The sequence below is a fragment of the Triticum aestivum genome, chromosome 2D, assembly GCF_018294505.1.
Source record: "Triticum aestivum cultivar Chinese Spring chromosome 2D, IWGSC CS RefSeq v2.1, whole genome shotgun sequence".
In the NCBI taxonomy this organism is placed as follows: Eukaryota; Viridiplantae; Streptophyta; class Magnoliopsida; order Poales; family Poaceae; genus Triticum; species Triticum aestivum.
Genome location: NC_057799.1, coordinates 551,147,836 through 551,161,162, shown reverse-complemented (window position 1 = coordinate 551,161,162; position 13,327 = coordinate 551,147,836). Strand labels below are relative to the sequence as shown.

The 13,327-nt window shown below is 47.9% G+C and overlaps 1 protein-coding gene across 2 annotated transcripts; it reads right to left on the bottom strand.

Moving 5' to 3' along the window:
* Positions 1-214: 214 nt before the first annotated feature.
* Positions 215-4,215, bottom strand: LOC123049933 (probable ubiquitin-conjugating enzyme E2 23). 2 transcript variants are annotated; one of them, XM_044472783.1, is made up of 5 exons: positions 2,385-4,215; positions 2,165-2,290; positions 1,580-1,966; positions 1,179-1,260; positions 215-1,109 (listed from the first exon to the last, which is right to left on the bottom strand). In XM_044472783.1, exons 1-5 carry the CDS (start codon positions 4,044-4,046, stop codon positions 439-441), a joined length of 2,928 nt encoding a protein of 975 aa, XP_044328718.1. In that variant the 5' UTR covers positions 4,047-4,215; the 3' UTR covers positions 215-438. The 2 variants fall into 2 exon arrangements, with proteins under 2 accessions (XP_044328718.1, XP_044328719.1); XM_044472784.1 differs by having other exon boundaries at positions 1,179-1,251.
* Between the last annotated feature and the right edge of the window lie 9,112 nt (positions 4,216-13,327).

Below are 13,327 nucleotides of genomic sequence, written 5' to 3'. Positions count from 1 at the left end.
TTCTGTTTCACAGTAAAAGCTAGAACCGTGGATACTACATAGGACGAACATCAAGAAGTGCTAGACAACTAAATCTTGCTACTGTAAGTAATTATCTATGCATTACATACTCGCTGTTCCAGTTTTCAATTTTCTGACAAGGTATTTCGTTGGTTTTGCCCTGTGCCTATCTTGTTGAACACGATAAATTGCAATCTTATGCTAGGTGGGCCGGTCAGGTTAGTTTGACTAATCAACTTTATCGATAGATAATTGATTTAGTCCACAAATGTTATGTTTTACCGCCTCTTTCACAATCAAAATATAAAGGAAGGCACACAGTTAATTGTTGTAGAACAGAAAATATGAGTAACTACAAGACCACCACTATTACAAACTCATCTATCTGGTGAGTGGTGGTGAGAGCACACATGGTAGTGGGACTTGTAGCTACGGAAACTAGTTGCACCCCTCGGCGCCAATCTCTGTGAAGGCGGCGATGAGGCTCGGCACCACATTGGCAAGTGCAAGCCTTAACCCGGCAGAGCATGGTCGCTCCCTACTTGATTCAGTGGCATGGGCATCATCAACAACACATCCCTGCAACCACACGTTGCATGTCCTGAGCACAAACCTTCCGCGGCAGTGGAAGTGTTCCTTGACGAATTTCTCAAAACCCTGAGGTGGCTGACGCAAAAGGTGGAGCATGGTTCGAAGGGTGAGCAGGTAAGCATTCTCACTGTAGGGCAATGCATTGCGATGGCCCTCCGGTTTGCCGACTAGGGTCTCATATCCTGCCTCGTTGTAGTATGGTTGGGCGTTGAGGACGAGACCCTGGATGGAGACAACGATTTGGAGGAGGCTCGACGTTGCCGGCGACCATAACTCGGTGCCCTCACCGTCAAATGTGCCCAGCAGGCTAAGACACACGGTACCAGACTCATAGAGGTTGGGATTGAGGCGCAGACCGAAAGAGTGGTAGTACACTTGCGGTGGCGCAATCGGGTAGGACGGTGGCAGCTGCAAGTCGAAGAAAAATAGCCCGTGATTGTACGGTGTTCCGCTCGCACCGACCATCACCAACCGGAGTAGATCCATGCGGTCTTCGAACGCTCGCACATAGATGCTTTCTGCACATTGAAAAGTTAGGTATTCATTTTGCAACCATGCATTGTGTATTTCCACGTGCATTGTCATACCTGGTAAGCCGTTCTCTAAAATTTTCCATTCCTTTTGCACTGCTTTGGCCCAATTCTTCCCACGACTACCGCCCTGCATTCCCTTGCACAAGACAATTCATTAGTATTCTATATGATATGGTCATGCACTACATTTAGTAAAAATCGTCATATGATGACTTGTAACATGTCGTGTGGTCATTTACTTATATTATTAAATCAAGGAATACAGTTGTGCAATTTTTTTTAATAGTAATATATAGTTAAGCAGATGGATTCCAACGATAGACAAACCATCTTGTGCATGCATGTAAACTTTTCTTTACTCTAACCTTAATGGCTTTCTTTCTTCTTCAATTATAATAAAACTAGTATATAGTTCTACCGTCAGTGCCTCAAAAAAAATATAAAACTATAGTTACCTCATCCGTAGTGTCAAGGTAGTGGTGATCCGGAGGGGTGATCTGCAGTACATCGAAACGGGGAAAGCATAATGATTTGTTGCAACAACTGGTAGCGCCTGCAGCCTTCGTCCGCTCGGCAAAATTGTGGCAGTCGCCATTCAGCTCCACAACATTCCTGGCCACGGCAACATTGGTGGTCTCCGTTGCGGCCACTGCTAACTCCGTGCTTGGTGATGACGATCGTGTTACCCACTGGTTCATCAGGTATCCCTTGCCTCGAGCCACCATGTCACTGGTCAATTGGAGCAAAGACTGAAATGCAAAGCTCAAAAGACTGGTCCTCGTTGCTGGCTGGTTGCCGCCTTCGACGTCGCTATCCCTGGCTGGATGACGTAGACCATTGTCCCAAAATCAGAGAACACATATGGCCAGATCAATTGAGATGAATACATTATAAATTGTAAGAGGTCTAATTTTTTTTCAGTATAAAATATGTGTCTAGCAAGTAGGGTGGTTTTTGTTTGGTGCCCGCGGGTCAGTACAACCCGAAGCGCGTCCCCATTGTTTTTCGAAGTGGGCACCGTTAGAAGGATAGGCATATACCATGTTCGCAGCAGCCGGTTCTTCTGGTGCATCGTCGACACCATCGTCCTCTACCCAATGGCCCATTTCAGTCCATAGATCCATGTAGTGCTCCTCCCTGATGACAAGGATCTCATTGGGCAATACCTACATCACATGCCCAATCAATTCAACAATTAACTAATGAGTAGAGTTGAGTCGAAAAAACGAGACCCATAGAGTAGTAATAGAAAATACATACCATTGATATGTTACCATCACCCCATTTGACTTGAACGTACCCACTAGGAACGTCAATAACACGTCCCACCCATGAAAGATCGGTGTTGCCGCGTAAAGGTGCCCTTCTGCCATTGGGTGATCTTGATGGTAGGAGGCGAATGACAATATCTCCATAGTAAGCAGAGTGGTCATAGTCCCTTTTCAGGTCATACGCGCTCACGGTATCATCGCACTCGACCTCCCTAGCCTTGTCAGGGCGCACTGATGCCTTGAACCACGACGCTTGAACCGTCTGGTCCTTGGAATGCATGCTCCTGACGACGCCCACACGCATTGTGGATCTAATTCCATCATCAACAATGTGATTGTTGGCAATAGTAGATGCCATGCTATTATGGTCGCCAGCAGCATCAATTGGAAGAATATTGCTAACGACTTGCTCCCCTGGGAAGAACTCGTGCTCATTTACTATACCAAAGGGGATGACTGTCGTTGAACGTCTACCATGTTGTCGCGTGCCGTCCTGCCACAACACGTCGACAGAGGTGTGGGTCTTGGCAACAACCATGGGAAACTCCACCTCAACATGCCTCCTGACTTGTGGGCGTCTCGCCCGTCTGTGCCCCTGAAAGAAGACCTTCCTCAATTGTTTCTGATAAAACCACACATCTGTCTGCCTCGTGGACGGTAACACATGAGCAGCTGGTTCTTCATACTCATCATCAGTCACATCCTCCCCCTCCTCCTCCTCCTCCTCCTCCTCCTCCTCCTCCTCCTCATTGTCGTCTTGATCATGAGCACAAGCTGCATCCCCATTAGCATCGCCGATTTTGGTGGAACTAGGTTCACGAAAAAAGCAGGCATCAGCTACCCCCCAACAACAATTGGATGCGGCACAGAAGAACGTAAGATCATCCGCATTCTGGTAGGCTGGAGGAGCGGATGCATCGATGAGCCCCTTGTCTGTGCCACAATGCATCGATGCAATCCAGCAGACGAGAACGGTAGACGTCTTCACCTTGATGACGGTGCCTCCTATACGGTCAAGATTCCAGTAGCCATTAAGCCACAATGCCGCCTTGAAGAGGGAACAAGGGTCTGGTGCGGTGACGCGGACACCCGGGTAGAAGTGACTATTCATTTGTTGGCGATACATGCGGTTGCTGTCCATGTCGTCATCCACTCTTTTCAGCTTCTTGGACTCGGCGTCGATGATTCTGCAGACCGCTCCGTCATCGAACAGCACATCGACGTCGATTGACACCTCCACGACCCGGCCGAGCCACGGCCCGGACACGACGAAGTCGCCAAGGTTCAGGCTCCTGACACGCCGCAGGCTAGACGGGGACACGCCCTTGAGGACCTTTGTCGCCATACCGCTCTTGTCGAAGTCGACCAGGTCGAGCACGGTGGTAACGCCGGTGACGATGCCGATCTGGCCGCCGACGTCGGACGCCGATCCGACCACCTGGCCGGGGTGCAGGTGGCTCCTGTCGATCACCCTGATGTCGCCGGCGCTCTTATGCACGATAGAGTCATCGATGCGGAGGATCTCGAACGTGTCGACCGGGAGAGAGATCCTGGTGTCCAGGAAAACAAGGCCACGGTCGAGGACCCCGCGCCCGAAACTCACGAGGTCTAGCGAGTAAACACTGGGAGATGCCGTCGCCACGGCGTCCATCTTAACCGACTTTCCGGCAAGGGACGTGCAAACCTGATGCGTCGATCTCGCTGGAGGCAGCTACAGCTGATCGATTAGTCTGGCTGGAAACGCCCGGTGATGTTACAAGCTAGGAGGTAATACACGTATATATAGCATCAGCTGTCAAGTAGGATTAGAATTCGTATGCTACTCGGAGTCTCGGACAAGTACACCACGTCGTCTTAAGTCCAACACAGGTCGATGCTAAGGATGGAAGCTGTCAGTGGCGGACCTAGGATCTAATTACTTGGGTACCAAACATCAATGCATAGGTGAAAGTCTTAGAGAAATTACACAAAAGTAGTATGATTGTGCCTAAACGTCATAGTAAATCCTACAAATAGTCCAAGAAAATAAGATTAAACGTATTATACAAACTATCTTTATTTTTTATAGGGGGTGCCACCCCTAGATCCGCCCCTGGAAGCTGTAGATATATAGAGTACTTGTGTACGGAATGTTTGTTCGCTTGGGTGTCCTCTGTTAGGAGACGTCAGCGTGTTTTTGTTGTCCTATGAGGCCAACTCTAACCGGTACCCTAAAAATAGAGTTGCAAAACAGCGGCGTAAATTTAGTGAAAAAATTTTATTTCACTAAATTTTGGCCGGCCTAGCTGGACTCCTAAATTTAACGGAATAAAAAGTAAATTTTCATAAATTTACCATAAATTTGTTTTTCACAACTGACACATTATGTACATAATCATCCGTTGAAACACAGTCTAGTTTTTAAACCTATAGACATGAACTTGAACTTAAAACTAAACATGAACTTAAACTAAAACTAAACATCATCACCTTTATAGAGCGTGAGCCAATCCGCCCATGGGGTCTGGCTTTCTGCCGTCGTCGCCACCATCGGAGAAGACCCTCTGCCATTCTTCAACGTTGAAATCCTCCTCGTCATTCGAGAGGACGATGACCTTCCCATCGACCGTGCGCTCCGCAAAGATCTTCTATTCCGCCTCCACCAGCTCAGGGTACTGGCAGCGGAGGTCGTCCATGCACTCCTCGTCAGCGGCCTCTGCCGTGATGTGCGCTCCCTCGCCTCCTAGTGCTCCCCAGCCTACACCGCATACGGCATCCCCAGCAATGTCGGTGCGAGCTCGACAGGCGCCTCGCCCGACGGGAAGTTGTGGTGGGCAGCGACGCCGTGCAGCCGGACCTGCCACCGGTCATACTCGAGGGTGGTGGTGGCGGCGTGAGGATGTGCGGCTCTTGGGCGGCGTGAATCCGCGCAGCGTTCTGCAGATGGGTGGCGGGGACCGGTAACCACGGGATCCGGCCAGTGGGAGGATGGGGCGGCGGGGAACGTCGAGGGGGGGGGGGCTCACCGACGGTGGGGATGGGGATGGGGGAGGAGGAGAGGCAGAGCATTGCAGAGAAGGGTGGGGATTTTTACTCCACCGCAGTAAGGGCCTGTTCGGCAACGCTCCAACTATCAACTTCCATCAACTCTTCAGTGAAGCTGAGCCAAACGAGCAAACTTCATGGAGGTCAAATCAAGAATTTGGTTTTTCTCTTAGTGCAATTTTGAAGGAGTTCGGAAAGCTGCCTTTTCTTGGCTCTGCAAAAACGAAGGAGCTGTAGTTGAGCATTATTACGAGGTGCTGCCACCATCAAGTGAGCTATGCGTACCAGTTCTCTTGGTCTCTCCCCCGAACAACTCATATCTCCTCTCCGTAGCCTCTTCATCACTGTTGTTGTACATTTTTTAATTTGAAGAGGTCGTTGTATGCCTACCGAGCCGGGCTTTGCTCCCTTCGCTCTCAAACGGGCTTCAGGCCATCTAAATGGGTTGTCAACCCATGCCAGCGATGAGAAGCGGGAGCTACGCAGCCGAACATTTTTCCATCGTTGTGAGAAGATGGAAAACCGAAGCGAGGAGTAGAAGTTGAGGAGTTTGGGAAGCTAGGCTATTGCTGAACAGACCCTCAATATAGGTGTTGGATACGCGGTGAAGGAAAGGTCATCCTCTTTTATGGGTTTTAGGAGTTCGGCTAGGTCCCGATTGGAGGAGTAAAATCAATTTTTACTCCTTTGACCGGTTGTAGGGGATCAACTAGAGTTGGCCTAAGTAAGCCTTTTTTATCTGCTGGGGTGCTCATAACATTGATGCATGCATGGAGCTAGGCACCAAAGCCCACGTGGACGCGGCTCGTCTGCCGTGAAGAAGGCACGGCAGAACTGCCGTGGAGCACAATCTCAGCCGTTATTATCTCATCAAGCGCATCCAACGAACAGCAAAACAGCCCCGTCCATACGCATGCAGGGCGCGCGCCAAATCTCTCCTTCCTTTCTACTCTGTGAGTATTTCCGAGCAACAGAGCTGACGCAGAAAGGAAAAACAGAGCATAGTCGAACGTCCGACGACACCACGGCCGTCCGGCAACGCCGTGGCTGTCCGACGACGCACTGCCGCCGCCGTCGGACTTGTCACCGTCTCGTCGCTCTCGACGGCAAGGGAGCAAAACTGACGACCTCAAGCAGAACGCCGGCCTAAAATTCAGCCTATGAGCAAGCCTGAAACACACACAAAGAGAACCAGGAAGTACAAAACAAAGCCACCTTGGCTGCTACTAAACGCTCTTCTCATTCCTTAATCAACACACAGCCAGAGATACAATTTTCAATTAAGAAACGTCAAAGTGTTGATGCAAATTTAGCACTGGAGCATCACAGAGTCACAGACGGATTACTACGCCATGTCCCAAAAGGCCAAATTGCAAATGCTTGAGCCACACCAAACACTTCTTAAAACTTGGTCTTAAAATCTTTGCATGATCAAAAGATATATTCGGCACCAATGTCTTCAATACTAGAAGCCTGCATTTTAAAGAACATTTGATATCTTAACACCAATGCATTATTGACTTTAGCAAAACTTGATATCTCAAGACACTTGCACATGGAACATACCGTCAATAGATCGGTGAAGCTTCGGAACCCAGAACCTCAGGAATTATTATTCTGATTTTGTGTATTTGTGCTCCCACTTTCTTGTTGTTGGGAACCCAACATTTAAGTAAGTCTCTTGTTCCAGAAAACTTCAACATTCAAGTAAGTCTCTTGTTGCATATAATAAAGAACATACCTTAGGTAACTCTTGTGCTTTCACCACTTCAGCTTGTTCTTTCTTCTTCTTCCCCTTGTGGAATTTGTCAAGCCAACTTAGTTTTCTCTTTTTTGTTTTCTTCCGAGGAGATTTTTTCTTTAGGCGTGCAGCGGCTAAATGTTCATTAGATTTTTCTGCTATTACTTGTGTATCACATCCCTTATCAGGGTTACTTTCATTTCCAAGTTGCAGCTTGGCAGCAATAACCTTACCAACACTATCGAGCGCATCATCTAGTAAAACAAAACATTCTTCAGATCTAGACGCTGGAGTGGTCAAATTTACGAACTTGTGCAAGAGATATTTGTAGCGAAGAACAGCAGCCAACATTGGATTCTCAACAACATTTGGTCCACTTCTATCTTGAACAGTTCCAGACCGTGCTTCTCGAGTCCATCGCTTCAAAATATAATGCGCTGGTAGTAACTTAATGTTCATCAAATCAAGAATTCGGAGAGCATGCGCACATAATATCCCTATTCTCTCAAATTGTCCACAACTACAAAAAGCTGTTTGCTCCAATGGATTAGCAATGACGTTGCATTCCTCTTCAAAGGTTGGCGCTTCAAAAGGAGTACTAATAGTTACTGCAAATTCATACTCCACATTCAACTCTTTAGTGCAGGCTGCAATGGATCTCTCATATTCTTTTTGGAAACATTCGAATATGACCGGAGTGTAAACTTAGCTTGCTTGGACCAGCATGGGTGTTCTCATTTTGACCCTAGGTACTAGCTCCCTTGACTCATACTCCGAACTCAACTCAATGTCTCGTTTCCCTTGCACAACCCTTTCAAAATGCTTGAAAAAACGGATCACATCAAGATCTAATTTCAAATGGTGCTTGATGTCATTGTTCAAACTTTCACTTAGTTGTGTACTTCGCATCCCCAAGGTGAACGCATCCTTCATATAACATGCAGCCCACTTCTCTTTTACCTTATAAATGCTATCAAACCAAGTTTGTTTCTCTACTTTAGTTCTCATGGTGTGAAAAGCTTCCTCAAAATTTTCCAGCTCTTCATACTCGAACATGCAAGCACTAAAGTCTGCAAGAATATTTGATTCTTCCTTTTCCTTGTCCTCTTCATTTTCTTTGTCCTTGTCCTTGTCCTTGCGACAAGATAAATGTTTAACGTTATTTTGCATTATGTGAAAAGTGCATAGCACTAGTAGGAAAAGGGGCTTTTACCCCGGTTCATAAGGGCCTTTAGTCCCGGTTCTGGAACCGGGACTAAAGGGTCGTTACTAATGCCCTAGCCCTTTAGTCCCGGTTCTTACACGAACCGGGACTAAAGGCCGTCCACATGGCCGGTGCGGGGAGCCCAGGCAGGAGGGCCTTTGGTCCCGGTTGGTGCCACCAACCGGGACCAATAGGCATCCACGCGTCAGCACCTGGCAGGAGCTGAGGTTTTTGTTTTTTTTGAAAGGGGGTGGTTTAGGGGTTTTGGGGGGTTAATTTAGGTGTTTCATATATTGTGTTAGCTAGCTAATTAATAGAGAGAAGTGTCCTCTCTTATCTCCGTGCTTTGTCGACGCTACGTACTATATACGTATGGAGAGGAGTAGACACGCTAGCTAGTAATCAAATGAAGGAAACAGAAGATCGTCATGAACATATATATATATATGCATACAGAGAGAAGTGATATCGACCACCTCTCCTTCTCCGAGATATTGGTCGAACAACAAGTTCTCGTATATCTATCCGACACTACCGGCTACATATATACAATAATTATCTCTTACAATACAATCTCCTAATTATATTGTAGGAACACAGGGTCCACATAGTATTCTCCGTTTTCAGCGATCACGTGGTCAAGGAAGAATGCCGCCAATTCCTCTTGAATTCCTCGCATACGATCTGGTGCTAGGAGTTGATCCCGCTTCCGAAAAATCTAATTTGAAGAAGGGGGTCAATACATATATATATATATGAATAAATGAAACTCAACACAAATGATGGTAATAAAATAAAATTGTGAATATTATTGCTTACGCACTTCATATTGTTCTTCAGTGTAGCCCCGCTCACAGGTATGGTAGCGGATGGACTCGCAAATGTAGTATCCACAGTAATTATTCCCGGGTTGCTGCCACAACCACTTTACAAGAAATAGAGATCAATCAAACTGATAAGCAAGCATGCTAAATGGTATTGATCAAACTAGCGCTTGAATCACTAGGAGATGCGCGGAACATGCTACTATAGTACTTACTTTCGGGTGTCTAAATTGCAGCTGGTTCGGCAGTCCCGGGGCTTTTGAGGTGAATTTTCTCCAAACCCTGCCAGACAAAGAAAACAATTACTTGATATCAGGAAATGAACAAAGTTGCTGATATGGTGGATAATGATCGATTTAACTTACTTCTGGAGCATTTGAGTCATGTTCGCATAGTCCTGGGGATCTTTTCATCTCGAGTCTAAGACGGTTACTACTCCCGGCTCAAGCTTAATCTCTAGGAGAATATAGTGGAAGCTGCGTATGCATGCATAAGTCATCAATTACATTACCATAACCTGGACTAATAAAGGGAAACCGAATATGCAGAAGACAGTAACACTCACTTGAAGTTGTAAGGAAAGAGTATTATATCTTTGTTTTGATTTATTACCAACGATTGTAGCAAGTTGGCCTCGGTATCTTTGGCATGAAATTTAACCTGATAATCATCTATGAGATTTGTGTTAATGAACCCAATATGACCGATTTGTCTTTTCTTCAATTCGGCGATCTTCAATCTGCATAATATAATGAGGATAAGTATAAATACATGCAATGAAAGAGCTGACCTATATAGAGAGACTTAATGACAGAAGTAGTACTACTTACAGACAGTAGCAAGTGATCGTTGTTTTATCGAGGGACTTTAGATTGTAAAACTGGAGGAAATCCTCAAATGGAACATTCAGCAGTTCAATTCCAACGAGGTCATGCTCCGGTTTAACTCTCAGCGTTAAAGTACTCATCCCATCAGACTCTCTGCAGGTTTTCATGTACCAATCATGTAGTCTTCGCATCATCGTGCTTAGAGATTTGACATCTTTGACGAGAGGCTTCCCGTAATGGTATTTGTGTTCGTCCACCTCCATGATTTCATAATGTACATCGTCGGGCAGGTAATCTCCAAGATCGGTATAACCGGGCACCATACCCGGATCATTAGCGACGATGTCTTTTGACACCTTGAGCGGGGGGCACGATTGGTTCTCTTGTTCGCCGAGCTGGGCAATTTTTTTTCCAGCTCGTCATTCTTTCATCCTTTTATCACTAACAGTACTTCCCGACCGCTCCGCTTCGGCATATGCCTTTGCAAGAACGCGCTCATAGTTGCCTTTTGGCGGAGACTTTGGTGGTTTTGTCAGGGCAGCCAGATTGCGCTTTGCTTTCACCGGATCTACCTTCTCCTCCGGAGGTGGATGTTTCTTTGCTTTGTCCCCTTCAAAGAAATTCTTCACTTCGGCTCGCACGATCTTCGCGTTCTCCTCCTCGGTCCTCTCATATGGTAACTTCTCTGGAGTCTTCAGAGAAGGAGCGAATCTGTATTGCCTCCCGCCTCTAGCAGCTGTACTGCTAGACACCGGCAGAGCAGACGGAGCGGCTGCGGCTGTCTTCTTTCCTTGCTTACGAGGCGGAGGAGAAGGACTACGACGCGCCGGAGCAGCCGCACCGGCGGCGGGTCTCTTCCGCCCTTGCTGACGAGGCGGAGAAGGAGGAGGCTGGCTGCTCTGGCGCGCTGGCGCTGGCGGAGAAGGAGGCGGAGTGCCGCCATGCGCCGGAGAAGGAGGCTGAGTGCCCTGATCACTCGCCGGAGGACGAGGCGGAGTGCCCTTACTCACCGGAGCCGTCCAGTTCGGAAGCTTGATGAGCTCCTTCCGCCATAGGCATGGAGTCTTCAGAGCTAAACCCAGCCGAGTCTCCCCTTCACCGGTAGGGTGGTCAAGCTGGAGGTCCTCAAATCCCTCCGTTATTTCATCCACCATCACCCTAGCATATCCTTCAGGAATCGGCCGGCAGTGGTAGGTTGCGCCGGGTTCAGTAGGTAAAACAGAGCCAACAGCCGCCTTGACTTTCAAGTTCTGCCATTCCGCCATAAGGTGGCAATGTTGAGACTCCGTGATAGCATCCACGGGGTAGCTAGGAGTAGCCGCATGCTCCAGCTGAGGCAGCTCGGTGGAAGCCACGCTGCTTCTACGCTGAGATGGCGGTGTAGCTTCGGGGGCAGTTTCGGCATCTCTATTGCTGTCTCGTTCCTCTAGCACTTGAACCCTTTCGTGCAGACGCTGAATTTGGATCTGCTCCACTTTTTTCCTCCTCTCCTGGGTTTTGTAACCGCCCGCGTCCGGAAAACCAGCCTTCCACGGAACGGAGCCTGGCGTGCCTCGTGTCCGTCCAGGGTGCTCAGGATTCCCGAGGGCCATTGTGATCTCGTCGTTCTCTCTGTCTGGAACGAACGTCCCTTGCTGCGCTGCATTGATATAGTGCTGAATCTTCTTGACGGGTATTGCAAGTTGCTCGTCCGTCCAACGACACCTCCCTGATACAGGGTCCAAGGTTCCGCCAGCCCCAAAGAACCAAGTCCGGCAACGGTCTGGCCAGTTCATTGTCTGTGGTTCGATCCCTTTATCAAGCAGATCCCTCTCAGACTTGGCCCACTTAGGCCGGGCTTTGAGGTAGCCACCTGACCCCGTGTGATGGTGAAGCTTCTTCTTCGCAGCATTCATCTTGTTTGTCGCTGACATCTTCTTACTCTTTTCCGATGTCTTGTGGGCCACAAATGCGGGCCAGTGATCTCTGATCTTCTCATACCGGCCGATGAATTCAGGTGTCTCTTCTTTGTCGACAAACGTTTTCAGCTCATTCTTCCACCTCCTGAATAGGTCTGCCATCTTCTTAAGAGCATGAGACTTGATTAATTGCTCTATAACTGGCTTCTCCGGATCCTCCTCTGGCGGTAGGGTGAAATTTGCCTTCAGCTCAGTCCAAAGATCATCTTTCTGCATATCATTGACATAAGACACCTCAGGGTCTTCCTTCTTAGGCTTATACCATTGGTGGATGCTGATCGGGATCTTGTCCCTAACTAGAACCCCGCACTGAGCAGCAAAAGCATCCTTTGTCCGGAGGGGTTCAATCGGTTGGCCGTCGCGCGCGATTCCTATGATCTCAAACCTTTCATCCGAGCGCAACTTTCTCTTCGGGCCTCGTCTCTTTACCGCAGTTGTGCTCGATCCGGAGGGCTAGAAAAAAGAAGAAAGACGAGTGTTAATTAATATGTGTACATACCAAAACAATGAATGCATCAATTAGCTAGTCAGCACAGGCTTAACTAATATATTTACCTGGCCGGACTCTGTTCGGTCACCGGAGCCGTCACCACGGGCTCCTTCTTGCACCAACATTGGGTCACCGGAGCCATCATAATCATGTCTTTCCTCCTCCACTCTTCGATCACCGCAGCCTGCTTCTTCACCCTGTTCTTCCAGACCATCATTGTCGTTAAGATACGACAAGATATCACCTCCGGCTAAGATTATGTCCCCCAACACATCTTCTGCTTGCTCATCTCGTCCGTGCTCCATTGTTTCTGCAAATATTACAACATGGCAATTATTACACAAACATGACAGCAGGTGGATATATTAGTGCAAACGTAGACCTAGCTTATTCCGGGTTTGGGGTGGCCTAGGCAACGCTTCAAGGGTAGGGGCGCGGCGGGAGGGGGTAGGAGACCGACATCTTTTTTTCTAGGGTTTGGGTGTCCTCGAGAGTTTTGGTCGAGCGAGAGGGCCGGGGGGTGCTCCCGTGGTATTAGTTATCACGGTCGAGAGGGGGTATACATATCGACCGTCCGTCATGTCGAAGTTATCTGGGAGGGAGTTATATATATCGACAACGACGACATACATACACGGGAAAATAATGTTATCGGGGAGGGGGTATATATCGACCCCCCCCACGTGTTGAAGTTATCGGGAGGAGGTTTTATATCGACAACGACGACATACATACACGGGAAAATAATGTTATCGAGGAGGGGGTATATCGACCCCCCTCGTGTTGAAGTTATCCTCCCTCGTGTTGAAGTTATCGGGAGGGGGTAATATCGACAACGACAACATACATACACGGGAAAATAAT